The 27,930-nt window shown below is 34.5% G+C and overlaps 1 protein-coding gene across 1 annotated transcript in view; it reads left to right on the top strand.

Annotated features, from left to right (window-relative positions):
* The window catches only part of ASCC3 (activating signal cointegrator 1 complex subunit 3), a 249,565-nt gene that overhangs the window by 149,837 nt on the left and 71,798 nt on the right, over positions 1–27,930 (top strand). The window contains exons 15-25 of the mRNA XM_066315184.1: positions 982–1,173; positions 1,496–1,720; positions 8,059–8,178; positions 12,178–12,342; positions 13,194–13,280; positions 15,496–15,672; positions 17,661–17,886; positions 21,248–21,402; positions 25,094–25,192; positions 25,667–25,835; positions 27,670–27,890. Of these exons, the coding sequence (XP_066171281.1) occupies positions 982–1,173; positions 1,496–1,720; positions 8,059–8,178; positions 12,178–12,342; positions 13,194–13,280; positions 15,496–15,672; positions 17,661–17,886; positions 21,248–21,402; positions 25,094–25,192; positions 25,667–25,835; positions 27,670–27,890 (1,836 nt within the window). The remainder of the gene's footprint in view (positions 1–981; positions 1,174–1,495; positions 1,721–8,058; positions 8,179–12,177; positions 12,343–13,193; positions 13,281–15,495; positions 15,673–17,660; positions 17,887–21,247; positions 21,403–25,093; positions 25,193–25,666; positions 25,836–27,669; positions 27,891–27,930) is intronic.

Below are 27,930 nucleotides of genomic sequence, written 5' to 3'. Positions count from 1 at the left end.
TAGCTCATGAAGAATAAGCTTCATGAAGAATGAACTGCAGGGCCACTTTATCAATTTATCATTTATTCATTTTTAAGCACTAGAGCAGTTAATTAAATTTGCCAAAAAGTCATGTGTAGTTTAAAATCTGAGTTTGATTTCCTTTAAACGAATAGTAAATAATTACTGCTAAAGCGGGAAAGATCAGATATTGAGAAGCTGGATAATTGAGAAACTGAGAAATGTGTTTTTCCTACAATATTTTTCTTTTCATGTCCTCCTTTTATAATTGCATTCCCATCTCCCTATTTATTTCTGTGTTTGCAGAGGTTGTTCATGTTTGGCAGTTTGCCAGTACTGTGAACCATGTTTTCCTTTGCTTTACCCACTCTGTATCCCATAAATCAACTTTTCGGTGGCTGTGTGTCAGGAAATGGTAAATGTGAAGATATAACAACATCAACAATGACAATAATAATCTAATTTTATCTAGAATTGATTCACTGTAATATGCGTGGCTGAAAATACAATGAGAGACAAATACTACTTAACCTTCATGTGCTTTTTGGAAAAGTAGAGATTCTCTGTGGACAAAGATAAAGAAATCTGGTTTAGAGAAAGATTAGAATAATCATTGCCACAACCCTTCTGGTGTCATATTTAGCAGCAATTGATTTTAGAAGATAGTTAGTGCAGCAGGTAGGAATGTGGAAAAGACAGGCAGAAAATCAGAAGTGTTTGTGGCAAATTAGGGAAGTATATTAGTTTTCCGTAGTTTAGTGTTCAGTCTAGATGAAGCATGATAAAGCCAGCACTCAGAAATAATGTTCACAGACCTCATACCCGGCTTAATAGAAATCTTAGTCATACCCAATCTTAATGGAAATAGTTTCTTTCTTAGGACTCATAATAATATTCAACTTTTTTCCTGTATTTTTTTAATACAATACTTCTTGGGCTGTAATTAGAAGTGAATTTAATTGTTATTCTTGTCCATCCTAGGTACAGAAATCCAGAAATAAGCAGCTACGTGAGCTGTTTCCAGATGGATTTAGCATCCATCATGCAGGAATGCTGCGGCAAGACAGAAGTTTGGTTGAGAACTTGTTTTCTAATGGACATATCAAAGTCTTGGTTTGTACAGCTACACTTGCTTGGGGTGTCAATTTGCCTGCTCATGCTGTTGTTATTAAGGTAAGAGCTTCCCTGCTCTGCAAGGGGTTATCTGTCTCAAAAGAAACCAGTCAAGTATAGATAGCGAGAACTCTTGTGAATTTTGGGCCTGGAGGGGAAATATCTGATTGACTTGAAATGTTATTTATATCTCATTAAACTGATTCTCTCCAGTGGGAGTTTAGTTTGTATAGTAAAGATTTAAATATATCAAAGATTATGAAGGGATTAGTTAAAGTACACTTCTGAAATCATGCTATATTTGCCTAATTTCAGTATTCAGCTCATCAGGATTATATTCATGTGTATTTATGTTAATTTTTATTAACTTTTCCTCAACCAGGGAACACAAATATATGCTGCAAAAAGAGGCTCCTTTGTTGACCTTGGAATTTTAGATGTCATGCAGATATTTGGTCGAGCTGGACGGCCTCAGTTTGACAAATTCGGAGAAGGCATCATTATTACAACTCATGATAAACTCAGTCATTACCTGACTCTTCTTACACAGCAGAACCCAATTGAAAGCCAGTTTCTTGAAAGCCTTGCAGACAACTTAAATGCAGAGGTAACCTTTGATTTGTTTAGAGAAACTAGCAAATTTTAAAGGATTGACAGTATTTGAAACAAAAATGCAATATTGTCACACTTAATATAATTTTCATTGTACATATTACTGTTACTGTGTAGGTGTGTATATTTCAATGAACTGCTACATATGTAAAAATGGGGGTCTTTTGCAGAAGATGTAGGATGGAGGGTCAAAATACCATTAAGATAAAACTGTAGCAACTCAGCATATACCTTTTAATCAGAAGCATTTTTCCAGAATTTAGTGAGTGTTCTGTGTAACTGAAAAGTTAAATCCACAAAAAAATTAAAGCCTGTCTTTCTATATGTAACCAAATTGATGTATTTCACTGCAGTGTAGGAAGAATAATGGACTTGGCTTTAACTTTTTTCAAAGCCACTGGACATTTTTTCAGTTAAGTCAAACAGTTTAGCTAAACTGAAATGTCCAGTGACATAAAACAGTTTATCTTTTTGAAAGGTGTGAGGTTTAATTGGTCTATTAAGAATAGTCTTTTAAAGGTGTTTGTTGTTTCATCTACACAATTCTTACATATTTATTTATTTTAGTTTTTCATCACTTTTGCAGTTTACCCTCTTTCTGGTTAAAAAAAAAAAAAAAAAAAAGAGGAAAAGTAAATGGAAGGCATACTTGCAGCAGGCAGATATATTGCTCTCAACCATTTCCTTTTGACAATGCATAATGATCTTGGAGATAGACACCTCTGAATATTCTCTAAGTGGAACTGGATGGAATTTTAGTTATTTAAAATTGCATAGTAGCAACTTACACATTAGCATAAAAATGTACATCCTAAAGTTGGTTGTGTAGGTCCGGATTATCTGTGGTTGTTGTTCAGCACCCCACTGAGTCAGGTGAGAGTTATCTGGTCTTGGGATACTGTGTTTCTTTTCACTAGGAAAACTTCCAGCCAGATTTCATAGAAGAGCTTTGGGTTTGTTTGGTTGGGTTTTTTTGAGATACATGAAGTAGAAAATGAAACAAGGACTGAGTAGGCTTTCCTTCACAGTAGAGGAGTTTGCTTCTTTTTTTAAATATTAGAAAGTTAGCCGTTTTTCAGGTTTTCTGTAGTGGTAGTAATGTGAAATGAACATGACTTTAAAATTACCCCAGATTCCATAAAGTGATACAGTTACAGAAGCTGAAGATGTAGTCAGAATTTTGTTAATCACTATGATAAACAACTGTTAGTAGAAATAGCAGTGGAGTACAGTAGTATAGCAAGGACATGAAAGCAACATATGTGATATTACTTATCCTCCTGTCATAACATGCAGGAAAAATCAGTACCTGTCAGGTTACAGGTAACCAATACTATGAGCACTGACAAGGAGCTTTGGAAGGTTTTTTGGAAAGTAACTTTATCATTTCCTTATAATTGGAGTCAATCAGAACTTCTGTGTATGCCGATTTGATCCAAGGTAGTGGAATTCTCTGACAAAGATACAGGTGGTTTAGAAGAAATTGTTATGTTTGTCTGGAGATGACTATTCCAATAGGCTGCACCATTCTGGAAGAAAACCACATTTTAAAGTACATATCATCATATGAATCAGTAGATGGTCTTAGGAAGCACACTCAATTTTAGTCATCTTCTGCCCTTTGGTAGTAACAAAGCGCTGTATGGATACAATATACATGGATTTTGACTGATTGGTTGCAGAAATCAGCACAAGAAGGTTGATGACTACTGTCATCTTCTCCATAATAGAGCCTGTTCTTAGCACCAGGAAATCTGATGGATAATAAAACAACATACTGTAGGAGCAGAATCTGCTTTTATTACAAGCTGTTCAGGAGATCCAAATGCTTATTCTCTAGTTGTAAAGAGCAACAAATTAAAGGTCAGAAGCATTGCTGAATTGTTTAAATTCTTAATTTGTTATGGACACACCAGTAGCTGAAAGGAGAGCTGATAAGGTGAAGGCAGCAGTTGGAAGTATGGGAAGAGTTCATGTTTCCACAAGAATATGTGGAATTTTATCTAGACCAGGTCTCTTGGCATAAATAGGTAGATGGTAAGAATCATTCAGATATTTGCGATAATACAGCATATAATCTTAGCCACACAATTGCTAATTGAAATCTAGGGCCTTGAATTTCATACCAAGACTTACGTGGTGCAGGAGAGAAAATTTGGGCAATAGTGCAAAAAAATTGCAGTATTTCTAATCCCCAAATAAAAAAAATTTTCTAAAAGCAGAATATTTTCCAAGAGGATGGGCAAAAGAATAAATCAGTTTCTGAGAAAGGAACCCACCAGTTTTTCTGTATGCTTCAGGAGAGAACAAAGGCAAATCAAGACTGTATAACAGAGTTTTGTGAAGTAATAGATGAAGTAATATGGCAAAAGATTGCAACTCTCCTGGGACAAGAACCAAGATATTTTGGCTGCAATGAGCCAGTGGCAGGTTTAGAAAACAAAATTATGTCAGCTGAGTGGTTAGACAATGGAACTCTTTACAGGGGGCTGTTTCTAACCAGAAAAGTACTTTAAGAAGTGTCCAAAAATGGAATAAAAATTCATTTAAAGATACCAAGTGCAAAGCCAGTACCTTTAACTAAAGACCTTGAGATGCAATACTTACAGAATTTGGGAGAAATTTGTATGATGCTTCTTCTTCATTGCCACATTTTGCCCTTCAGCATTTGCTGTCACCTGGCCTCAGAGACAGCTGATCTTGATGCTTCAGTGCATTTGTTCTTAGAAGAACTATGGAGTGGGAAAACATGAAATATATCCAACTTCATTGAGCTGATGCCAAAATTAAGACTTTGAGTGTGTATATCAGCATGTCAGTCCACTGTGAATTCTCTCCTGCAGATCTGAGTTTTGGGTTGGTTTCATGGGGCTTTTTCTCCTAAAAATTAGCAAAATTATGATCAACAAAGGCATGAAGTTGTCCTTTTCCTTCTTTTGCTGAAATTTTGCCAGTGGGCATAATAGAATGAAAAAAGGAATAAAACAGCTGGTTACGGTCCTTAGTTGAGAGGAGCAAGTCCTGGGGCAATTGGCCAGCTGGCAAACAGAAAGTACCTACTGCTGTCTTTTCTGGAAGTACAGGAAGAAAGATAAGATGCAGGGGATGTGGTTTAATTAGACCATAAACTTTAACTTATCTGGGAACTATCATCAATAGCTCATACGATGCAGGTCACCATTCCTTCCCTAATGGTTTCCACCTGATAGAGCCCTCCCTGACAACCACAGCTGGACTCCAGCTTGTTGCTGGGCCAACTCCTTTCCCCAGAGAGCTTAGGAAATGATTTGCAGTGCTGGACAGTGAGTATACCTTCCCCGGGGTGTGTGCCTTTACTTGCATGTGCTTGCGATTTTCCTCTGAAGCCAGGAATGTAGGACGTGGTGACTCTTTTAGTCTGGACAAACCTCTTAATCTTTTGCCTTGAAAGGAGGGGTTCTCAGAAGAGATGAAAAATTCCTTCAGAGTCCTTCCTAAAAAAACATCACTCAAGAGCTGAATGACTGAATGGCTGATCTGGGCATGGGGCAAAGCACAGGAGTTTCTCTCCAACATGAGACAATTCTACTAGCATTAATGATTTCAAAAGCTTGACAGGAATCAAACCATAGTCCTGTGGTGCTGAAATAGTAATTTAAAATCCACTGGTTTCCAATGGACACAGAAAATTTCTTATTAGATTGTAAGAGAGCTCCCTTGCCCTCTTACCTTACAATATTTGATTCATATATAGAAATTTTTCTTTGTATAATCTGAGTCAATTATACAACAACAACAGACGTTATATTTGTAAAAAAAGCACATATATGTAAAAAATAAAATAATGTATTATGCTAAATAATAAGTTCAGTTTATATTATATTTTATCATTTATTTTTATGCCATTTTCTAATCTAGAGAAATATCAGAGAAAAAGCCTCATTTTTTCAAAAACTGCCACCCAAAAGCCATGCTACTTATATCTATTTACACTTTTTTGAAAATCAAAACCACTCCCCCTGAAATATTCGGTTCGATAAAGTTCGTGGTATAGCATTTAAAAAAAAAAAAACAAAAAAAAAAACGAGGACAAAAAGAAAATAAATAACAATAAAGGATGCTAAGTACATTGCTCAATGATGGCAACATCAGCCACTGCTAACTTAGTTCAAATTGTGTGATGCTGATTATTTCTACAATTTAAAATTGCACAGTGAGTTGGATAAATACAGTACTCAAAATTCTATTCTGTGAGTGATGGAACACCATCGTTTACATTTGAGCTGTGAAAAATCAAGCGTTTTATGACAACTGGTGCAACTGGACAATAGAGTGTCAAGATAGTAAGTATTTCTACTCACCAATCATTCCATCTGTAACTAAATACCTAAGACACGGTTGAGGAAATGCTGAAAACTTGGATCATTCATACTGTTTCAATGCAGGATAAATTTTCAGCCCATAGGAACTTTACGTGAACACTAGATGGCAGTAAATATTCAGAAATTACTCTGTTTTTTTGACTGCATAATATTGAAGTGGGGGAAAGAAGGAAAGTGCGATAGTAGATTTCATTACTGTATCTGAAACTCAAATGTGTTTGAGTTTCAAAAAAATTGCTTTTTTTCAGTTTTGCTTTTAACCTATTAAAATAATAATTTAGAATAGAATAGAATAAGATATTTGAACAAATGAGGCAAAGAAAAAGTGAGGGATGTTTTGTTTTCTGGCAGACGTTGTGGTCCTCAGTAATAAGAATATTACGTTTTCATGATTGTGAAAGTGATTGTTGAAAATGCTTCTAGTGGACTGTGTTGTTAAGCTATTTCAAGTTGTGCACTGAAAGATATTTGAATCATGTAAAGAAACCAAATGCTCCAAATAACCTGTGTACAGATGAAGTAAGAGTAACCTGTGGGCTCTGTTCCATGTTCTCCCTGTAGTCGTTTGTGAAGAACTGAATGTTTTTGTAGCTACTTCAGTGTAGCTATATGCTTATATGTAGCTATGTGCTTAGCAATACAGTGGGACTTCCCCCAACCTCCTTATGCTTTTGAAAAACAAAATACTACTTGAAAAATGTGTTAAGCAAAGCCTAGGGTTACTACATGCTATCAGACATTGGTATTAACAAGGTTTTGCTGGATTTAAATTTCCTTAAGGCAGATACGGCTTTCACTGTTATTTTTTTACCAGATATTTATGTTACTTGAAAAGGAATGTTACTATTGTTATTAAGGTCGAGGTACTTCAGTCTGAACATGCATATGTACTCAGTTCTATAGGCTTTTTTAAATTATTATTTCTGCCAAGTCACATGGAAGATTTATATGAAATCCAAACACCAATAAAACAAAAATAGCTTTAAAAATGCAGTAATGGATCACAGAACTTTGTTAAGAGGGATTTTTACTTGTTTTAACAACCAGGAACAACCAAAAAAGGTTTTGTCTTGGGACATGCAAGAAATATTAAATTCTTCTGGTAGAATCAGGTTAACTGGAATTAAGCGGTAAAATGCTTCTTGTGAATGTAACCAGTACAAAATGAAGCTGAAGTTATCTAATTAAAATGAGTGTGTGGTCAACAATTTGATGATAAAAGTATTGAATTAAAAAAAAAAAAAAGAGTCACTTAGTACAAAAAATTATTTTGTATACCTGATTTAGCTTTGCAATGTAAATATTCATGTTTTCATATATATATATATGTGTGTGTGTGTGAATATTACCTTTCAAATTTTTCTGTTATATTTCGATATAGCAAAAATGTAGCAGGTAGCTGTATGCTTAGCTTGCAGCTACAAAAGGAGACAACTATTTATAAAGATTCTGCATTAAGAGATTTCCAAGTATGAGGAGGAAAAAACCTAAAGATTCTTGGTATTGTTTTGTTTAGGACCTAATAGTGCTTTCACACTGGCCTGATGAAATTAATTTTCTAAATGTAGATACTTCTCTTTTCAAGTACTCTTCTTTAAATTACCTTGACTATATCCACTACAGAAGTATTTTGGTTTGTTTGTCTTTTTTTTTATTATTATTATTATAACAAGCTTGGTCAATAGCATCTTTTAATTGTAAAAATCATAAGTGGTATAGGAAAGATCATTTACGGTCACTGTGTCTATAGTATTGGGTCAAAGCAACCCATGTGATTACATTTTCACAAGATAAAGATGTGTAAATCAGTCAAGTTGTTGTTTTAGGATTATTCCAAAATTATTAAAGTCTGAAATATTCTGACACTTTCTTTAATCTTGTGCTAATACTCTGAATTCCACGTGTTTTCAGCCAAGTACTTATGTACAGCTGTAACATATATGTTTAATTTTGTCTCTTCTCCTATTTCCAGATTGCTCTTGGCACGGTAACTAATGTGGAAGAAGCAGTAAAGTGGATAAGTTACACGTATCTCTATGTACGGATGAGAGCAAATCCATTAGTATATGGCATCAGTCACAAAGCTTATCAGGTATGAAATGCATTTTAAAAAAATCTGTAACTTGTTCTGAGTCTCTAATCCTTCTCTGATGTGAGGATAAATATTTGCTATTTCTACTTAACCTGACATCAGCAATTCTTTTAAAGTGCTTAGAAAAAGGAAGATATTTTCTGTAGCAGAGTGTTTTTAACACTGAATTATGAGGCTCCTTCTGTTCACATAAAAACACATTTTAACTGGTCAAATTATGCTCCAAAGGACACCATTCATTCTTATCACTCAGTTCCTGTAACGTAGGCTGTTTTCAGTGTTTCAGTTTTGTAGACTAGATGATAAATGATAAAAGAAAGCATTTTTGAGTTGCTTGATTCCCCCTCACCCCTGTCAGCTTTTGTTTTAGAATGTTTCATGGCATAATATTTTATAAACTATAAAATAACATTTTTAATTGGGTGATATTTTCTTTCATATGATTTATTATAAATAAGATTTTTTTATTAATTTGTTTGGAATTTTTTTTTTTGTTTTTTACAAACATTCCATGCTGTGATATGAATCAGAGCACATATACATAAGGGGTTTTTTTCTAAGTTTTTTCCATTATGTGTAACTTTTAAGAAGATTAATAGTTTACAGATTATCTAAATATTATTACCTTTTTCTTTGTACAGCTGTTTATAAGCATTTAATGTTAACATAGTTAGACACAGTTAATTGAGCCTAATGCAGGTCAAACAACTATATGGTAACTGCAGTTTATTTCATGTCAAGAATCCATTTTGTGACTTCATAATTTATTTTGAAATTGTGAGCAGCAGTTAGGTCATGGTGGCATTCAGAGGTATATGTCAGCAAACAGTGTTTTGGTATTTTTTTTCTCTAATAGTGGAAATTGCAGTGGAAATAGGTGTGCTGTTGCTTAAGGAAGCTTCTGCAGGCACCTTTAGACCTCTGGTCATCTCAAATTTCTTTTCTATAAAAAGCCATGTAGTACTTTACCATATGTTAATATGACACTATATAACACAGACCATAAAGTAATAGATAAATGAGAAGCAAAAATTGATTCGCTAGTGAGAAGAATGTTGTTGCTCCGTTAATATAAATTCCCTTTTTTGTTTCAGTATAAAATTCTAGATTAAAAGAAATAAAACCCTGGTGATAATAAGTGGTGCAAAAAAGCAATAAAACACTAACAGAAATATTTTTAATAGTTTTTTAAAAAAATAAACAGGAGTTTCTCCCCTTTCCCCTTCTCTAGTGTTTCTGTTTAGCTGCTGAGAAAGTGAAGATTGCCAGCACTTGTTATACTCTTTCCCTAACCTTCTTTCTACTCATTTTGATTTGATATGCTAATACTAGACATTCATATTTTGAATTAAGGCAGTAACAAATTATATTAATGTGAAGTGTTACCCATTCATGTAGGAGCAAAACCAGTGCAAATCCACTTGTTTTCTAGATAAACCAGTTTTAAATATCAAAGCTTACATGTGATAGAGTGTATACAGATGCTATAGTGCCAGATGCAGGTATAATCAAAGCTTTGGTCAGTTAGACCATTCTGGGTATAGGTATCCAATTTTCATAACTGATGTCTTAGTGTATTTTAGTAATGTTGCAGTATGCCAATTTCTATCTTAGTTCTTACTGACAGTCAGTGTTACCCATTTAGAATCCCCATATCCCTCATGGATCACACTTCCTAGCTGTTTGATGAGACTGAGATGATGCACACTCATTCCCCATTTGCTTTCCACTGGTGCTCACCACATCCAGTAATTACTTCAGGGCACCCACACAATAGGGTGCACATCTTTGATACCCCTTATGTTGTCTCCAGGATCTTTCTGGGCTGCACCCAGGAGCAGGCTGCTTACTGCAGGTTCCCTGCTTTGAGTTGTGATTTTTCAAATTGTTTGCCAGAAATGCCAATAATGCCTCTTACTGATTCATGAAAATGGCCAAAATTAATGATGAGCAGCAAAAGAAAGCAAAGAGTGGAAGGGAAAAAGTGGAGCAAATGCAAATGTTGTTTTACTGAAGCCTACAGGCATTTTCTCATACTTCTGGGGTTGCAATGAAAAGGTGCTTCGATTATTTAAAGTCCTTTGTCTATTTCCTCCTCCTTTTGGTTCCACTCTTTGGTGTTTGTGCAGTTATGCAGAGTTTTTATCACCATAAAACTTATATTTAGATATAAAAATTAGAGAAGCTTCTGCCCAAGAGTAAGTTAGAGAAAAAAGTGTGGATAATAATGTACTTTATCATGAATGGTAACATACTTTTTCATGCATTCTTGAATTTCCATATGTCCACCTTCTTGCTGTGGATATGCTAAAGCTCATTTTAAAATGAACAGCTTAAAGCTGTTCTAGGCTCTATCCTTTATTCTGAGGATTTCTAATTATGCAAGTTCAACAAGCAGAGTTCTAACCATGGATTCTCTAAAGTCAAATATTGTTTCACAGCTTTTTCAAGTTGGTGACCTTTCCTTTAAAGTTAAAACTTTGTAAAAAATGTTAGTGTGCTGTTGCAGCTTTAGCTTTTATGTAAGGCAAAAGATTGGCAGGTACTTCAGACTGCCAAAGGAGAAGGGAGTCATTTTGATTTTTTTTTTTTTTTTTTAATTTTTCCCCTACAATAGTTTTAAGAAATGTTGAACATCTGGCATCTAGATCACTTTTTTTTTTTACCAACTCTGCTCTGAAATCTGACCTCAATGCATGACTCACTATTGAGAAAAGAAGTCTAGACCTTTGCCATCTCAGCTTTTGACTTGAAACTAAGGCAAGCCATAACTAAGGAGAAACAGCTTCAGGGTAACTGGCAAACACAGAATATTAGGAACTATTCTTGCAGCTGCTTTGTGGAGATGACTACATTTGTCTGCAGCTTCACCAACCATGAGATGATGTACTTCTGCACAAAGGTGAAACTGAATCCTGGCTCAGGGAAAACCGGAGCAAACCAAGGCATAACAATTCTTAGAGCCTGCTCCTTTTTGCTGTCTTGGTCATGTATCTCTGTTTCAGTTTTACCAAGAGGGCTGGTATGCCTTATTCTGTAGGAAATCTGAACTATACCCAAGCGCTGAAATAAGAATACTGCCTATGGGCTAGAACAGGATTTTAGTCTTTTCAACTAATTATTGCTTGTCTACTTAGAGCCATATCTCAGGTGCACATATACCAGAAGGTTAACATAACTATGAATCCCTTTTCACTCATTCCTGTCAGTGTGGGTATCCCAGGTGCCTGATGTGGAAACACACAATTATACAGCAGTACTACTATTATGGGAGTTTTGCCCAGCCTTTTATTTACTAATGAGATAATGTGTATTATTAGTTGGACAAAATGTCTAAGTTCCTGAACTTTGATATGAATAGAAGTGATGTTGAGCTCACAAAGCTCCTTGGTGTGCTTTTAACATGAATGTTACTGCACATCTGTAACTCACTAATTAGAATATCCCAATTAACCTGCCAAAGGCTTTTGGAGATGTTAAAGGGTTTTTTGCTAGGAAATATTTAAGCCATGCAATTTGAAGCTTAATCTATTATCAATGCAATTAAAGCCATCCTCATGTCAGCTACACAGAAAGGTATATCTTCAGCCATTTTCGTAAGGAGAAGGTGCGATAAGATAACATATTTTTATGAAGTGATATAGTACTGGTAATTTAATGAAGAATATGTTATCATTAAAACATCTTTCAAAAATTTCAATATAAATGTGTTTCATAATCCTGCTGCTGTTTCATAAATTATATTGGTCTCTAATGTACTGATAGTCCCAAATAATTGTAAAAGAAATTTTATTCTGATTATTTTTTCCTGTACATACAGGTTTTGGTCAGTAATGTGAATGTAACTGTTATTGGTGTGATCTTAAGAAAATATTGACATAATAACTTCAAAGTACCTTCCTTCTACCAGATTTTTTACTTTGTGTGACTGGGTTATCTCATAAAATTATTTATTTAGCACTTCTTTTATGCAAATAAATGTCTGTGTTTCATGTCTAGATGGATCCAGGTCTAGAAAAGCACAGAGAACAATTGGTTATTGAAGTTGGCAGAAAACTGGACAAAGCCCGCATGATTCGCTTTGAAGAACGGACTGGCTTTTTTTCTTCAACAGATTTAGGCAGAACTGCCAGCCACTACTATATTAAATACAATACTATAGAGGTAAAAGATGATGTCCTGTTTCTGGAGGGTTTTTTCCTTCTTTTTTAACATATACCTAAAATAGTTGTAAGATACTACAGAATATGTAGCTGATTTGTTCACTGCATTTCCAAATCATATTTACTGAAATGGGAAGAGAGGATATAGGAAAAAGAAACTAAATATCGAATAATACTGAAAAATTAGACTCAGTGTGACGTGAGATTTGAAATTTCTATAGTCTTTCTGGCTTCTTTTAAGAGAAATACAAGAAACATTTTGGTACTCATGGTGTGTGCAACCATTAGTACATGATAGCACATTGTAGTGTAGCGTTTGATAACAGATGACCTTCTCTGGGGGAAAGTCTTCCCATGTTGACAACCTTGAACAACTTTTGGCCCTGTAATCAGATTGTGTTGTAAACACATCAAAATTTCATAGTATTGTAAACTTGCTTTGACATGCACATTCATTTTAAAACATTTTCTTTTTTAGCAAATTAAGTGTTTTTCTGGAATAGAACCTAAAGACTCAGCATTAATGGTTTTTAACTGTTTACTATCACTGTGTATAATTAGTCTCACATATTTATTCAGTCAGAATAAAGGTCCTAGACTTTTTTTTAAAATGGCTGTTTTGCATGTCTCTTGATTTTGGGGTGGCCAAAGCACTGGGAGGGACTGTTTTTCTGAAACTGCTGAAAAGTCATTATGGGCTTTGTTCCTGTTTGAATTGCATCATCCTTGTCTTCCAATAACTTCCATTTTAGCCTTATATACCTTTTAAACTCTTGGCTAAGGTTTCTTTGTTTCCTGCTATATGTGTATTTTTATTTTCAGTGGCAAATCAATTCTTTTTATCTTTAACAGACTTTCAATGAATTGTTTGATGCTCATAAAACCGAAGGTGATATTCTTGCTATAGTATCAAAAGCTGAAGAGTTTGAACAGATAAAGGTAAAGTTAAAGAATGTCTTAAAACTAGACACTTCTGTAGTACTTACTCCATAGATATTGTCTGCAGACACAAATCTTGTTAAATGCTAAGGGCCATTATAAAATGTTTTCTAAGTAAACATAATATGTTGTCGCTCAAATTTATACATAGTTCAGCTTGAACTATAGTGCACATTTAATAACTAGCTATGGATCTTTGAGTAATTATTTTAAATGCTTTTAGGAACTTTTCAGCTCTTCAATTATTAACAGGTGAAACTAAATATCCATTTGAATAGCATGCCTAGACATGAGATAGTTTTTCTGTTTGAAGTTTAAAGCACTATTGGATGTCTCCCTGAACAGCTTGCTTTGTCAGGAATGAGGCAGGACTCACTGAAGTGAACTCTGATATATTTTCTGCAGGGAACAATATTAGATTGGCAGAATGATAAATTTTCATAAATTCAAATCTGAAATCTAGAAAGTTGTCATAACAGATTTTATGTGGGCTAGAAAATTACTGTTCTATTGTACTCAGTTCAATTCCCACCTCCCTTTTTGCCTCCCGTGTGGATAGGACACAAGGCAATGCATTCCAAGCTGGCATGAGCTTGTTTGCCCGTGCTTCCATCGCACAGAGGTACAAGCCAGACTCCACAGGGTTTGTTAGCTTGGGCTCATTGCCATTTTACCACAATTATACAACTTGCAGATCAGAGCTGGCTCTCATTCACCTGGCTCTGCGAGCTGGCACTGTGAGTCCCTCACCATCTACATATTTACATATTTGCACACATTGTCTGGGTATTACCATCTCTTTATCTAATGGAGAAATTCTATTTTGCTGTAATCTCTTCTATTATAGAAGATAATAAGCAGTGAGGTTTCACAGTCATACATGGAACATTTTCCAAGCTAAAGGGGATTTTTATGATAGTGATATTGCTTGACTAGGTCTAAATTTAGTGTAATTTAATATTTAAAAGGAAAGCATATGGAAAATATGATGTGATACGTTTCTATATTTGTAATGAAGTTAGTAGTGATGCTTCTTGACTAAAGCACAGTTTTTTTAGTTTACTTTCTCAGGTTTATATGGTGTGGTATCAGTGCACCATCGTTTCCAGATTTTTGTGATTCATTTGCTGGGCAGCTCTGAATGCTAAAATTAGTAACCGGTTTTCACAAGAGTAACTCAGGATTTGCCCCTCTGTCTGATAGAAATTGTGACTTTTGATAAATGAATCACATTTCCATAATGCCTTTAAAAACTCTGAATTTTGAGATATGTAACTCACCAGTGGCTGAAATACAGATCTGGATTAGACCTGTACTGTGCTGTGCAAGAGCAGAAAAAAATTACCAAAAAATGCTGTTGTAGGCAGAGCATAGTATTCCCCTGAAAGTGGAGTCATCTATGATGGCTCTGTACTTCACGTCTTTCTTTCCTGTGAGACTAGTGACTAGAAAGTTGGGGATTTTAACCCAATTGTCTTAGGGTCTTTTGTATGTCAGGTAGTCAGGTCCAAAGGAAAATTACTTTCAGATGGTTCCCTGCAGGGACCAAACATTTGCCCTCTTTAAATAAGTTTTACACTAACAGACTATCAGTAAGTCAAAGAATATGTAGATTTATGCTAGTTTTGCCATGTAAGGGTCATCAGTTAGATTGTGAAATGTTATGCATTATTCAAACCATAGGTATTAATATTTCTTTACTCATATTAAGACTTAATCTTATTAACAGTGAAAATTTTAATATGATGAATCATAGTACTTCACAGTTTTGAGTTTAAAAATGTATTATACCACATGCAAACTGTGTAACTGTAATGAGTACATTTAATGTTAATTCAAGATTGCCCTAATCCAGATGGACAGAAGTTTTACTCTGGTCAAATAAAAAATAAAATCTCATCAGATGAAGGATGGTAAGGTCACAGGATTCAATTTCTGTGGCATATCAAATTTTTGTATGTCAATGGCAACCTTAATAGATGGTGATGAATAACAAAATGTAATTGTGTCCCTATTAAGATAGTTTCAATCATGGTCTATTAGCTACATTGTGGAAGATGTGGGTTTACTGCTTTTTTCTTCTTTTTTTTTTCTCCTTTAAACTAGAGACTCCATTTAAAACTAATATAACTATGTTATAGGGAAAATTTGATTTCAGTATAAAATTTTTTATCGAATCGCTTCAGCCTCTTCATAATGCATAATTATGTTTTAGGTAAGAGAAGAAGAAATAGAAGAGCTAGATACCTTACTGAATGATTTCTGTGAACTTCCTGCTCCAGGAGGTGTGGAAAACAATTATGGAAAAATTAATATCCTCCTTCAAACATACATTAGCAGAGGGGAGATGGACAGCTTCTCGCTTATTTCGGATTCTGCGTATGTTGCCCAGGTAAAAATAGTATTTTCTACCTATTTGTTGCTGTCTTCTGCTGTTTTAATTCTCCCAAATATTTACAATGATACAAGTAGGCCCTGATCTGCATCTTTTTTGTACATTTTTGTACAAGTTTATTTGAAAATCAGAGCCTTGTACTAGTGCATGCATATGAGCTATAACACTTTTTGTGTTATAGTTTTATGTAAAGTTTTGCAAAAGGCTACCTTGGGAGACTATGGCATTTTTTGTTAGTTATGTTTTGTTTGTAGTACTCCTGTAGTCTTACTATATTTAGTTGCTCTAACTGTGATTGCACAGCAATTATATTCTCTAAATTTCAGGGTTTTCTTCTAAATGTGAAAAACTGTTGTAATCTATTTTTATGCTCTGTGGGTTTTTATCCTTCATTCTGCAAAACATAATTTGTGTTTGATTCACACACTTGGGTTTACTCACGAAGGATGTGCTATTGTAATTCTGTTGCTAGATCTAATCTAGCAAAAAATGTGCAGATTTATATACCAGTCTGTGTATTTGTTTATTGGCTTCTTTAGACACCTAAAGGGTTGATTGTACCACACAGGCACATACATAGAGGGACAGGACACAGAGATCTATTTAGACAAACTGTGACCCCCCTAAAAGTTGTATCTTTTAGCCCATCTGCCTCTCACTCTTCTTTCTTTTTTTTAAGTCAGCAAAAATGTTGCATGGAATTATTTTTGTCCCATGCTTTTAAAACTGCTTTGGAAAGAGTTAATCTAAAACTTGCATTTAGTTGGTACTAAAGATGAGATTCAAATATTTAAAATTATACATAGTCTTTAGCAACATTTTTATCGTAGCATGATCTTCTTCAGAAATGTTTGTATTTTGTAGCACGTATGGGTATAAATGAGAAAATGCTGAATTGATTGTGCACATCATAAAAATTGTGCTACTTGCAGAATAAAATCCTTTTCATTACGATCCTTTTAATCTTTGCTTTCAAGGCAATTGCTTTTATTTGTCTGTCTCATTTGTAGCGTGTTTAGTGAGGCAATATGGTTTTCTCAGATCTTCCTAAACTGTACTTGTGGAACCAGTGCTACAAAGTGTGATTTTTTTTTTTATTTGGATAGTGACTATTAAGAAAATTATTCATCGTTTCTAATAAGAGGAATGTGCTTCTTTAGTAACATATGCTTCCTATCACAACCAAATAATTTTCTATTTTTTATTCCTGTTGGCATAGCAGAGCCAGTAGGGAATGATTATATTCTATTCAATGAATCAAGAACATAATTCCTAATCCAGACATAGTACTGGTAGGAAAAAAAAAAAAAAAAAGCATAGCTGCATGATACAGCTTGAAAAGTTTATGAAAGGAATATCATAACTTAGGTTTTCAGGATAAGACTGACCTCATTCAAACTTATGTTAATAATTATTTTTCCAAGTCCAAAGCATGTTTGTACAGTTTGGTTATACGGTTATACACTATTCTCAGAATATAGTAAAATATCTTTTAAAAGTCACTACTGTTAAGCTTCTGTGCAAATGTTGTGAAATTCAGTGTGAAATGGGATGCTATTATAGAAGCATAAACTGGAAAACAAAAAACAAAACTGGAATTTCCATATTAAGTGAATTTGCAGGTGTCTGTTATGTGGAGGGTACATTGAGTGAATTTGCTTTAGAAGTGATTGATACACAATAAATTTAGAACTCCATAATTTTAGCATAACTATGATCAAAGTTCCATGGCAGACCTGACACTACAGTTTTAATTGGTTGCGCATGTTGCTTTTCATAATTTCAGAATGAAGCCATGAGGTAGTTCTGTCACTAGACAGTGATGGAAAAAGTAGTTTTCAAAAATGTTTGAAATCAGTTTGAAAAGAAAAATCTATTTTTACTGTTTTTCAAAGATGAGTCTATGGGATCCTTTTCATTATACAAAGAATATTGAGAGAATTACAACAGTTTTGCTTTTTTCTTTTTTCCTTTTCACTTTCCAGAATGCAGCTCGTATTGTTCGAGCTCTATTTGAGATTGCCCTGAGGAAGCGCTGGCCTGCCATGACGTATCGGCTGCTGAACCTCAGCAAAGTCATAGACAAGCGGCTCTGGGGCTGGGTCAGCCCTCTGCGGCAGTTCTCAGTGTTGCCACCATCCGTCCTCTCCAAGCTGGAAGAGAAGAATCTCACCATAGACAAGCTGAAGGACATGAGAAAAGATGAAATAGGTGAGAAACCAGCAAGGTTGATCTTCTTAAACCATTAGAAACCAATGGGCAAGTAAGAACTAAATCTGAGCCGTGCATCAGTATTCCCACTCTGGTCTGGAAGCCATGTAGCCACGTAGCACACATTAATATGGTTTGTCCAATAAAGAAGGTTTTTTCCAGTTTTCACAGCTTGTAAAATGGCACAGCTCTGAGGATGAGGCCAGCCCATGCCCTGGTAGTCACAGAACACAGGAGATGTCTATTGATAAGTGTTTACTTACATATGTGTATATATACACATTTATGTTGACCTGCGTGCTTCCTTTTCTGCCCGCCTTACATAGCACACTACTATAAAAGGCATCTGTTTACTTTTGCCAGTTGGCACAATATAGCGGTTTTTTTAAACTATTAACGTGAAAAAGAATAAAACCATGTTATTACATCCAGGGATGCTATCAGTAAATGGCCTTCTTCTGAAAGACTGCATTAATTTTCATTGAACATGGAGAATTCATTGTCACTGGTGTCGCTGCAACAAAACCTTAATGGAATTTTTTGAAGGATTTGACAGTCCAATAATGAGAAAATCCACAAGCCTACTGATAGATGTAATGACAATTTCTAGTAAGTCTGTATGAACTGTTGTGCATAAACTGCCCACCAGCTGGTTGAAGTAAAAAAAAAAAAAAAAAAAAAAGACTCGTAATGCATTTCTTTTTCCTTAGTGTGTTATTTTTTTATTTGGACTTCATTTGCACCTGCTATTGCCAACCTGTTGATAAACAAACTGCCATTTCTTGAAAAATCTAATTTTAGAATAAAAATACCATTCATATTCACTCCTTAGAAGCCATCACATCTAACCTGATATTTCTTTTATTTGCAGGAAATCTACATTCCTAGCTTAGAAAACTTTGTTATGTGCCTAATCTAGGCTGGAAAAAGTTAAATAAATATGTAAAAGTTTGCAAAATTAGGGGCTGTATTTTCATTTAGTAAGTTAAGTTAAACCAAAAGTGACAAAATTCTAGATGCTTACTTTAACTGCATTTTAATATAGTTATATTAAATGTATTAAAAGCATTGCATTTTATTTGAGGTGCTAGCTTTATCATTTTTTTATTCAGAAGTGTTATAGCACTTTTTAATTCACATGTTTTAATTTTTTGTGTATTTGTGATGTCTTTTAGTGCTTAGTGTTCTTTTCCATTTATTGTATTAGTGGTTTTTTTTTATTTTGTTGTTGGTTGGTTTTGTGGAGCTGGTTTTAGTTTGGTTTTTTGTTTGTTTTTGTTTTGTTTTGGGTTTGTTTTTTATTTTAATTGTTCTTTCTCCCCATACCCTCAGTTGAGAAGCAAGAACTTGTGCGTAAAAATGCAAAACCAGTTTTGCTTCCTTCAGTTTATTGGAACCAGTACTGACAAGATGGAAATCTATATATATATATCTGCCATTTGTCTAGTTTTGGTTGATACTAAGTATATGAGACATGGGATTTGACTGTGAAAATACGTCACTGCTGATTGTACATAATGATATTTCATGTACTTCAGCCTTATAAATATGAAAGAAAGCTGATCTGTGTATCTCTGTGAAGTAGTTGCTTGGCACACTTCCTCCTGACTAGCCTCTCTTTCTGAGGCATGTGAAGGAAGCCACCTTATTTTTATTTTGAATTCTAATTCCTGTTGAAATGAGAAAAGGCACAACTTCCAGGTACTGCCTTGTTTTCTTACTCCACAGGGCTAGTTTCAGTCTTAGTGGTTTTTGCTTTTTAAATGTTTTTTAGACATTGGAGGCAGAGTAACAAAGACAGGAGCTAGCTGGCTAACTTAAGGCCATGACTTAGAGGGAGGTGAAAGCATCAGATGGTGGAGAGCATGTTGTATGCACAGGTCCTGGCTTCCAGGCTACCATGACTTGATCAACACCAATCTATGAGCTATCGCAATGTAGACATGGAGTTTCCAGAAAGACAGGAAATCACTGTGTTAAGTGAGATAAACAGTCCCTTTTTTTTCAGAATGCAGATGACAAACATTTTAAAATAAGCAATTTTTTTTCTTTTTTTTTTTTTTTTTCTGTTTTTAGACATCTTATTTTCTTACTCAGCTTTTGTTCAGAGGGTTTTGGTATTTCATAAATGCCATTGATGCTCTCTCATAATGTGAGAACTGAAAAAAAAAAAGAGGGGTCTTAGGGGGAGACAGTTTTATCATATTTTGCAGAAGTTGGGAGAGGAGCCTTATTTTCCCCTGACACATAATAGTAAAAAAACCTCAGTGCTGCCCTGTACAAACACAATGTGATAAAGTGATTTTTGCCATGAAAAGGATACTTCCCTACGTAGTCATTTTTTGAGTCATATCTTTGAATATTTGTCATCTGCCTTTATTTAACATGATTTCTACAGTTTTATCTCTAATTGCAAAAGCTAGTTGCTGCTCAAGTGTGCTGTAACGCTGCATCTATCATCAAAGTGTACCAACATAAGGGGTTTGGTTTTTAATAACCCACTTGTTGGAGGTGCAGTTATTTTACTGACTGCAAATTAAACTGATTCAATATGTATTGAAACTTATGGTTAGGGGTTTGATTCTTAAGCAGGGTCACCATTCAGAGTATAAACACCCATGTGAGACAAATCCATCTGCCAATTTGTTAAATAAGAAAAACTGAAAAGGGAAAGTCAGTATCAATTAAAAAAAGTTGCAGTTTCAAGATGCTGTGCTCATAAATGTCTTGTAATTGTAAAGGTTTGTATCACCTTTTCACTTTGTACATAATGCAAATAATAGGACTTTTCCTTTTTTAAAAATCTTTTAATGTTTTGTTTAAATGGGTAAGTATGCACAGAACCACATAATGACACCAGAAAATATCAGTGGGAATTGTAAGGTAGGTTTTAACAGGGAGTATTTATGACCATCACAATTAAAATCTAAAATATGCTTCACATAATTACATTAACAGTTTCAGTGAAGAAAATGTAGTAAATAAGCCATATTTTCCTAAATAAGTCAGAAGGTGGAATAATAATGTAATAAAAATTATAAGAGCCTGGTCAAAAAGTCAGTGAAGGAGAAGGAACTAGTTTGACATAATATTTTCAGTGTGAATTCTTAATAGTTATTTTAACCCTTTAGTTATAGCTATCAAGGGGGTTAATACTGATTTTTCAATGCTCTAAATTGCTAATTCAAGTTAAGTATTACAAAATATTCAGACATGCCAGGTCAAGAGAGTCAGACATTTATGTACCCAGGAGCAAAACAAGCAAGCAATAATACTTCTCTCTAGAAGCTTATTTGAAAGTCAGAGTTGTATGCTTTTTCCTGGAAATGCAAATTCGTTACACTTAATGTTTTCTTGGCAGGTCATATGCTGCATCATGTGAAAATTGGGTTAAAGGTAAAGCAGTGTGTCCATCAAATACCCTCCATCATAATGGAAGCAACGATCCAGCCAATCACCCGCACAGTGCTTCGAGTTCGGCTGAGCATCGCTCCTGACTTCACGTGGAATGACCAGGTAAAAAAAGAGGAAGCAGGAGGCAAGACAAGAAGCATTAGTTTAGCTTCAGTAAAGGGGATGATCACTGGGAGTCCATAGCTGTTTGGATTTTTTAAAAGCATTTATTTTAGCTAAAAAGCAAATTTGATAATAGGAATGGGATGACCTTTATGACTTTTGTTGAAGAAAGCAGGCAAAGATCATCTTTTCATTTCTATTAATCCTTGTAAGATTGGGCTGTGTACAACATACTGAGGCAAATGCTTAAAACTGAATATTCACAGTAGTCACACGCGGAGTTGTGTTCCCAGAAAGGAGAAGCAAGAGAAAGGGAGACATGAATGGCCCTCTGAACTATGAATGAATGTCGAACACAGAAAAGCCTTGAAATGTAGTTCATGTATGCTAGTTTCTCCTGTTCCTCCTGGCTTCACCAATATACATTCACAATATCAGTGCCTTTCTTCCCAGTATCAGTGCCTTTCTCTGCTGGGATTTGTGTGAATTGAGATATGTGGCATTATACATCATCGGTGTATTATAGTGCCAATTTATATGAAAGGAGTTGTACCAGTCGCACTTTTAGCTATATGCACATCCTTCAATTCAGAAGCTGTTCATTAGAAATACATTTAAAATAAATCTAAATTAAACATAAATGTCCACATGGGGGCATTGTACTGTTGCTGTTACTTCTGAAACATTCCACAGGAAAAAAAAGATACCTCTGTGGGCAAACATAATTTTCTTCTTTTAGACTTACGAGATTTATGCTTAAGATAAATTATTTTAAAATGTGGATATTAAGTATCTGCTCTTTTATTAAAAATTAATTTTAAAATCCCTTAGATTACCATTTTCCTTAATCATAATAAAATAAGAGTTTTATTCAACAAATATTTAAATTGCTCTAGAATTTATTTTCCCTGGTGAAAGTTGTTTTGTTTTCTTGTAGAAGTTTCACTAAGTTATCTTATAAATGGGAGGTTAGCAATCAAAATATAAAAAGTTTGATTTTGCTTGTCACCTAGATTTATTGAAGAAATATCTGAATGGATTCCTAACATGAATTATTACATGAGTATCTTTTTTTGACTTATTTTGCCTAATTACTGCCGTATTGCAGTAATTCAGAAGGAAAATAAAGGATTACTTTTTAGGATTGAAACAAGTTTTTATTTTTCAGTGTTTCATCCACTATACCTGTAATCTGCTAAAGACAAACAATATTACTGTTCTTCATATTAAACTTTATCTTAATGCAAAGTAATTTCTCAATCCATTATCAAGTTTTTCTTAAAAACCTAGGTTTTATATCTTTACAGTTTGAAAAGGGTTCCACACAAAATTATACTATTCTTTTGATTCCGGACTTCTAAATTTAGAGAAAAATTTTGTCACAAATCTGTTTTCTGCCATGATCCCTTTACATAGTTTTTCTGATGATTGCTTTGGAAACATTATGATTTTTTTATCAATTAAGTTTATGGAGATATTTGTGTGTGAATTTTTTTATTGGTAATCAAATTTTATTGGTAAATTTTTAATTGGTAAAAACTTGGAAAAGTTTTTTTCTCTTTTTTTTATTTCTCTAATGTGGTGTTGATTTTCTTGTTTCTTCAGTAAATGAAGTTTCTGTCATAGTAAATAACTAAAGCTGTTAATTTTTAATACTCTCTGAAAATTAGTAACTGTCTCAAGCACAGACACTAAAACTACTTCTCTATCATTACATTATTTAAACAAGCTTCTCAGAAGATCACTATGGAAACTTACCAGTATCCCTGTAATTGGTACAAAAGTTAGTTGCTAAAAATTCCATCTAAAGAATTGCAGTAATCAAATAAAATCACTTATGAAAACTTTAAATACCTGCTTAGCTGAAATACCCTGCTTGGCTAATATTTCTTGGTTTTAAGATTGTTCCTTTACCTGGATGATTAATTCTGTAATGATCTCATCACAAACTTTGCACTTGATGTTACAGGAGAAAGAAGAGATGTTTTTGTCATGAGATATGACATCGACTTGATTTTTGTTTTCTGTACAGGGAGCCTTTAAGTTCAGTAAAAGCACATGAGCCAAATCCCAGATTTTTGTTCTATTGTTAGAAGCAAAGGACTATAAACATACCCAGACAGAGCAATTAGGCCTTAATGCATCCAGGAGGAGTCCAGCAGAAATGCAGAATAATGGAAGTAATATTAGTTAGCTGAGTCATATATCCGACATGTAGTTTTAGGGTGATGGCTGCCCAAAATACAGATATGTGCCAGTTCTTAAGAGCTCCCCAGAGTTCCTGAGAATCATTACTGGAGAAGATGTTGTGTTTCCTGTTCCCAGATTATCTTACTTACCCTATGCAGTTTTTTCAGGGGACTTTCCAAAAGTAGATTGCTGTTACAGTCAATAATAAAAGGTCTGAGCTTTGAACTTAATTTCCTTTCTTAATTCTTCTTATCTCTCTTAAATGGTCCTAAACCCTGATGAAATAATAATCTCACTGTCACTTTACAAGATATCACCTGTGTGTCATTTCAGTTTGACGGCTTCAGTTCCCAATGAAGCTGGAAGTGATAATCAAATGTAATAAACATGAATGACTGTCCATCTATTTGTCCATTGTGTAACTGTGGTAAAAAAGAAAGAAAAGCACCTTAGTTTTATTCTTTGTGTGTAGTTTTGTCTTCACAAACCAGTACAGACTGTTTCCTGATACAGACACAGTAATGAATTAAGCTGAAAATAATGTGTGCTGTGTGAATCAATACCAGATTCCTGGAGCATTAAAATTGCCATTAGAAACAACTGTGCACTTAGTCTTTTTTTCTGTAAGATTAGGAAAAATTCCAACTTTTTTTTTCACCTCCTAGTTTTGCAACTTATCACAGATCCTCATCAGAAACACCAGAAATCTGCATTATTTAGTAGTATGTCTTCCATACTCCTTTATCATGCATTTTTCTTGTTTTCCGAGATATTTAAGTAGAATGCGTGTGCGTTGGCAAAGGTTGTTTATTCTCACAAAGAAACAAAAAATCTTAATTTAGCATCAGACCTAGCTATAATTTCTGGCATTGCAAAGTAAGGTACACACAAAAAGCAAACAAAAATCTAGGTTTCAAAAGACGCATTGCCAGATGGCAGAGAAATCATCAACTGACGACTCTATTTATGTTCTTCTCACTCACCTGTAGCATTGGCTACATCTACAGCCTTCTGAATGCACTTGCTATGTCTTTCTAGAGGAGAGGGGATGAGAGAGAGGAGGGGAATGTCACAATTCTGTGTCCAGTTTTTTCCTGAGAGAATGCTTTTGACTGAAAAATGAGCAGACAGTTGCAAGCGACAGTCCTCTATACAGAACTCAAAGGCAAAAGCACAGGGAGGAATAAAGAGAACATGTTCTTTCCTAGGAGCTAGAGGGAAGCTTTGGGGTTAAGTAAATTTATAAACAACTGAGGCACTACCTTCAGTTGCATTTTTATCATGTCCATTTATATTTTATGTACCTTAAGCAAACCCTTATTGAAGCATAATCTTTAGGCAGACTGATCTGATTAAAAATGTTATTTTTCTGTTACCTCTGATTTCTGTACCTTTGTATTCCTTTATGAACCTATGTCATTCAGAAATACATCCACTATTTCTAGCGAACCTAGAGAATATTGTTAGAACTAAAACAAAGATATCTCTTCTATTCATAAAGGTACATGGCAGTGTTGGAGAGCCCTGGTGGATTTGGGTAGAAGACCCTACTAATGATCACATTTATCATTCAGAGTACTTCATCATTCAAAAGAAACAGGTAATGGAGATTCATTCATTCAGAATCTCATAGCAAGACAAAAACAAAGTTATTGAGATGTGGATTTGTCAGGTCAGACAGTATTTTGACCTAAGCAGATTTTCAAATCAGCAGTCCAGCTTTCAAATTCAGACCTACTTGATCAGCTTGGATTTCTACAACAATGTTTTCTAAGCTCAAATATCCCTTTTTCTCTTCCTCCTTTGCTGGGACAGTTATTTTCAGGTGATATGGAAAGACTCTAATGGTTTTATCTGTTAAAGAACAAGATGAAGAGCCAGCCTTATTTTTATCTTTTGAAGACTGTGGAAAAAAAAATCATTCCAGGCAGTAAAATATTTCATAAAGATGTAAACATTTGCACACATACTTTATTGTTTGGTGCTAGCAATGCTTATGGAAGTGACCCAAATTACGATTTTTCAAGTTACTGATTTTTCTGTGCAGTAATTTTTCTCTAAATGTTTGCACCAGGTCATTACTAAAGAACCTCAGCTGCTGGTGTTCACAATCCCAATTTTCGAACCTCTTCCTTCTCAATATTACATTCGAGCTGTGTCTGATAGATGGTTAGGAGCAGAGGCTGTATGTATCATAAATTTTCAACATTTGATTCTTCCAGAGAGACATCCGCCACACACAGGTAACTTCAAATTTGATCATTTTCCTTTAATTGATATTGCTCACATTGTTTGTTTGGGTTTTTTTATGGTAGTGCAATAAAACTCTTACTTCTGCTGCATTGGAGAAAGAAATGTCAAATTTCACTTTGTGATATTTCTTCTCCAGCTTTCAAAGCTTTTCAGTTCCTGGACAAAATGCAGGAATTTTGGTTTCATCTCAATATAATACCAGCCAGATTCTCTGTAAACCATAAGAAAACTGAACCTGTCATTTAAAAAAAGCAAATCTCTGTGTTACAGTATGTCTTAGCTTAGTGCAAAGCATTACCTTTCTTCTGGGCTCGCTAAAAATAATCTTAGTCTAATAAATGGCATTCAGCAAAGAACAAACAATGCTAAATTTTTGAAAATATGAGAAGTTTTCCTATTTTTATGAAGACATGTTTATCATAGCAAGTACTGTTACAGCACTGAGCATCACATTTCATCTCATCAAGTTATGGCCTTCCCCTCCCCCTCCTTTTTTAACACTTGGCACAGAAGCATATGTTTGTGTTTTGCTTCTTTTTTTCTGGATACATAAATTGCTATATACATTCATTTGGCCTGATGTCATTGTAAAACCTTTCCTCTGTAATTACATTTGGCTCATCTAGCAGTCTGCTGAGTGTCTTCAGAAATGCAGAGTTCTCATACGGTGTTGTCCTTTGGCATGCATAAATTCACATGTGTTTGTGAAGTGTTTAGCTATTGTTATACTGTACCTACGCTGTCTGGAAAAGCATGTGTAACCTTTTTATCTAATTGACTGATCACTGACTACTATTCAGAAGAAACAGAAAGATATTTACACATCACCAGTTATGGAGACTCCAGGATTTATGGTAATTGATTTCAATTCCCATCTGTTTCCCACTCAACAATGAAGTACGTAGAGGATCTGCTAGGCAAAAAAAAAAACCTTCTTTCTCCTCAACAGAGCCCAAGAAATCACTGTTTCAGTGGGAATGATAAAACAGCCATAAGGTATCAGTGAAAAGCATGTGAAGAATATTAGGCATCATTGCCTCAGTAGATTTTATGACTCCCATATCATACCTTAATGTGAAGCACCCTGAAAAGACAAGGAGACCTCCAGCCACAAAAAAACCCAACAAACCAAACTTCAAAGCAAGCATCTGCATAGCAGAATCACTGCAGTCTCCTTAATTTGGTAGGATTCCAAATCCAATCTGGTTATATATATCATCTTCCAAATTCCACGATCTCTAATTGTTTGGATAGCAGATGCCCTCAAGATATATTGAGAATCATATATTGAAAAGCTGTTTATTTATTAAGATTATGTCTTTAATTATACATTTGAAGGATACGATGCAAAATTTAGCTGTACTCATCTGATTTGTATTACTCCATCAACTTGGAAACTCCAAAGAATCCTTCCTTCTTAAATAGATCTTTTCCCTTGAACTTGAAACACTCCACATTCTGTTGTCATAAGAAGCTGGACATATATATGATCTAATATAGTGAGTTTAGAACTTAATACAAGTAGGTAAAAAGAGAGATATAAGAAAAAGAATACATGCAAATAGCTAGCTCACAGCTATCAGAGTACTTAAAAAATTCTTTGCAGAAATATTTCAGAGCTATAAAAATAACTTTTCATTTTTCTTCATCAAAGTGAACAATTACCCAAATATGTACTTTCTTTCCTGTGAGATACTAAGTAAAATGATTTTCAATGTAAATTGTTTCCCGCTAAATTACTGATTAATATATTTATCTTCATAACAAGCTGTGTCATGTCATGGCATCTCTTGTCATGCACTTACGACTATTTTGTGGTTTTAGAGCTTCTGGATCTTCAGCCTTTGCCTATCACAGCCTTAGGACGTCGTGAATATGAAGTTCTGTACAAATTCACACACTTCAACCCTATTCAGACACAGATCTTCCATACCCTTTATCACACAGACTGCAATGTTCTTCTTGGAGCTCCTACAGGTTCTGGAAAAACGGTTGCAGCTGAATTAGCCATCTTTAGAGTTTTTAACCAGTATCCCACATCAAAGGTTTGTAAAATAGGTTTACTAGAATAATTTTGTTGTGAGT

The sequence above is a fragment of the Sylvia atricapilla genome, chromosome 3, assembly GCF_009819655.1.
Source record: "Sylvia atricapilla isolate bSylAtr1 chromosome 3, bSylAtr1.pri, whole genome shotgun sequence".
NCBI lineage: Eukaryota > Metazoa > Chordata > Aves > Passeriformes > Sylviidae > Sylvia > Sylvia atricapilla.
The sequence above is the reverse complement of the archived record's forward strand: the minus strand, read 5'-3'. Positions and strand labels throughout refer to the sequence as shown.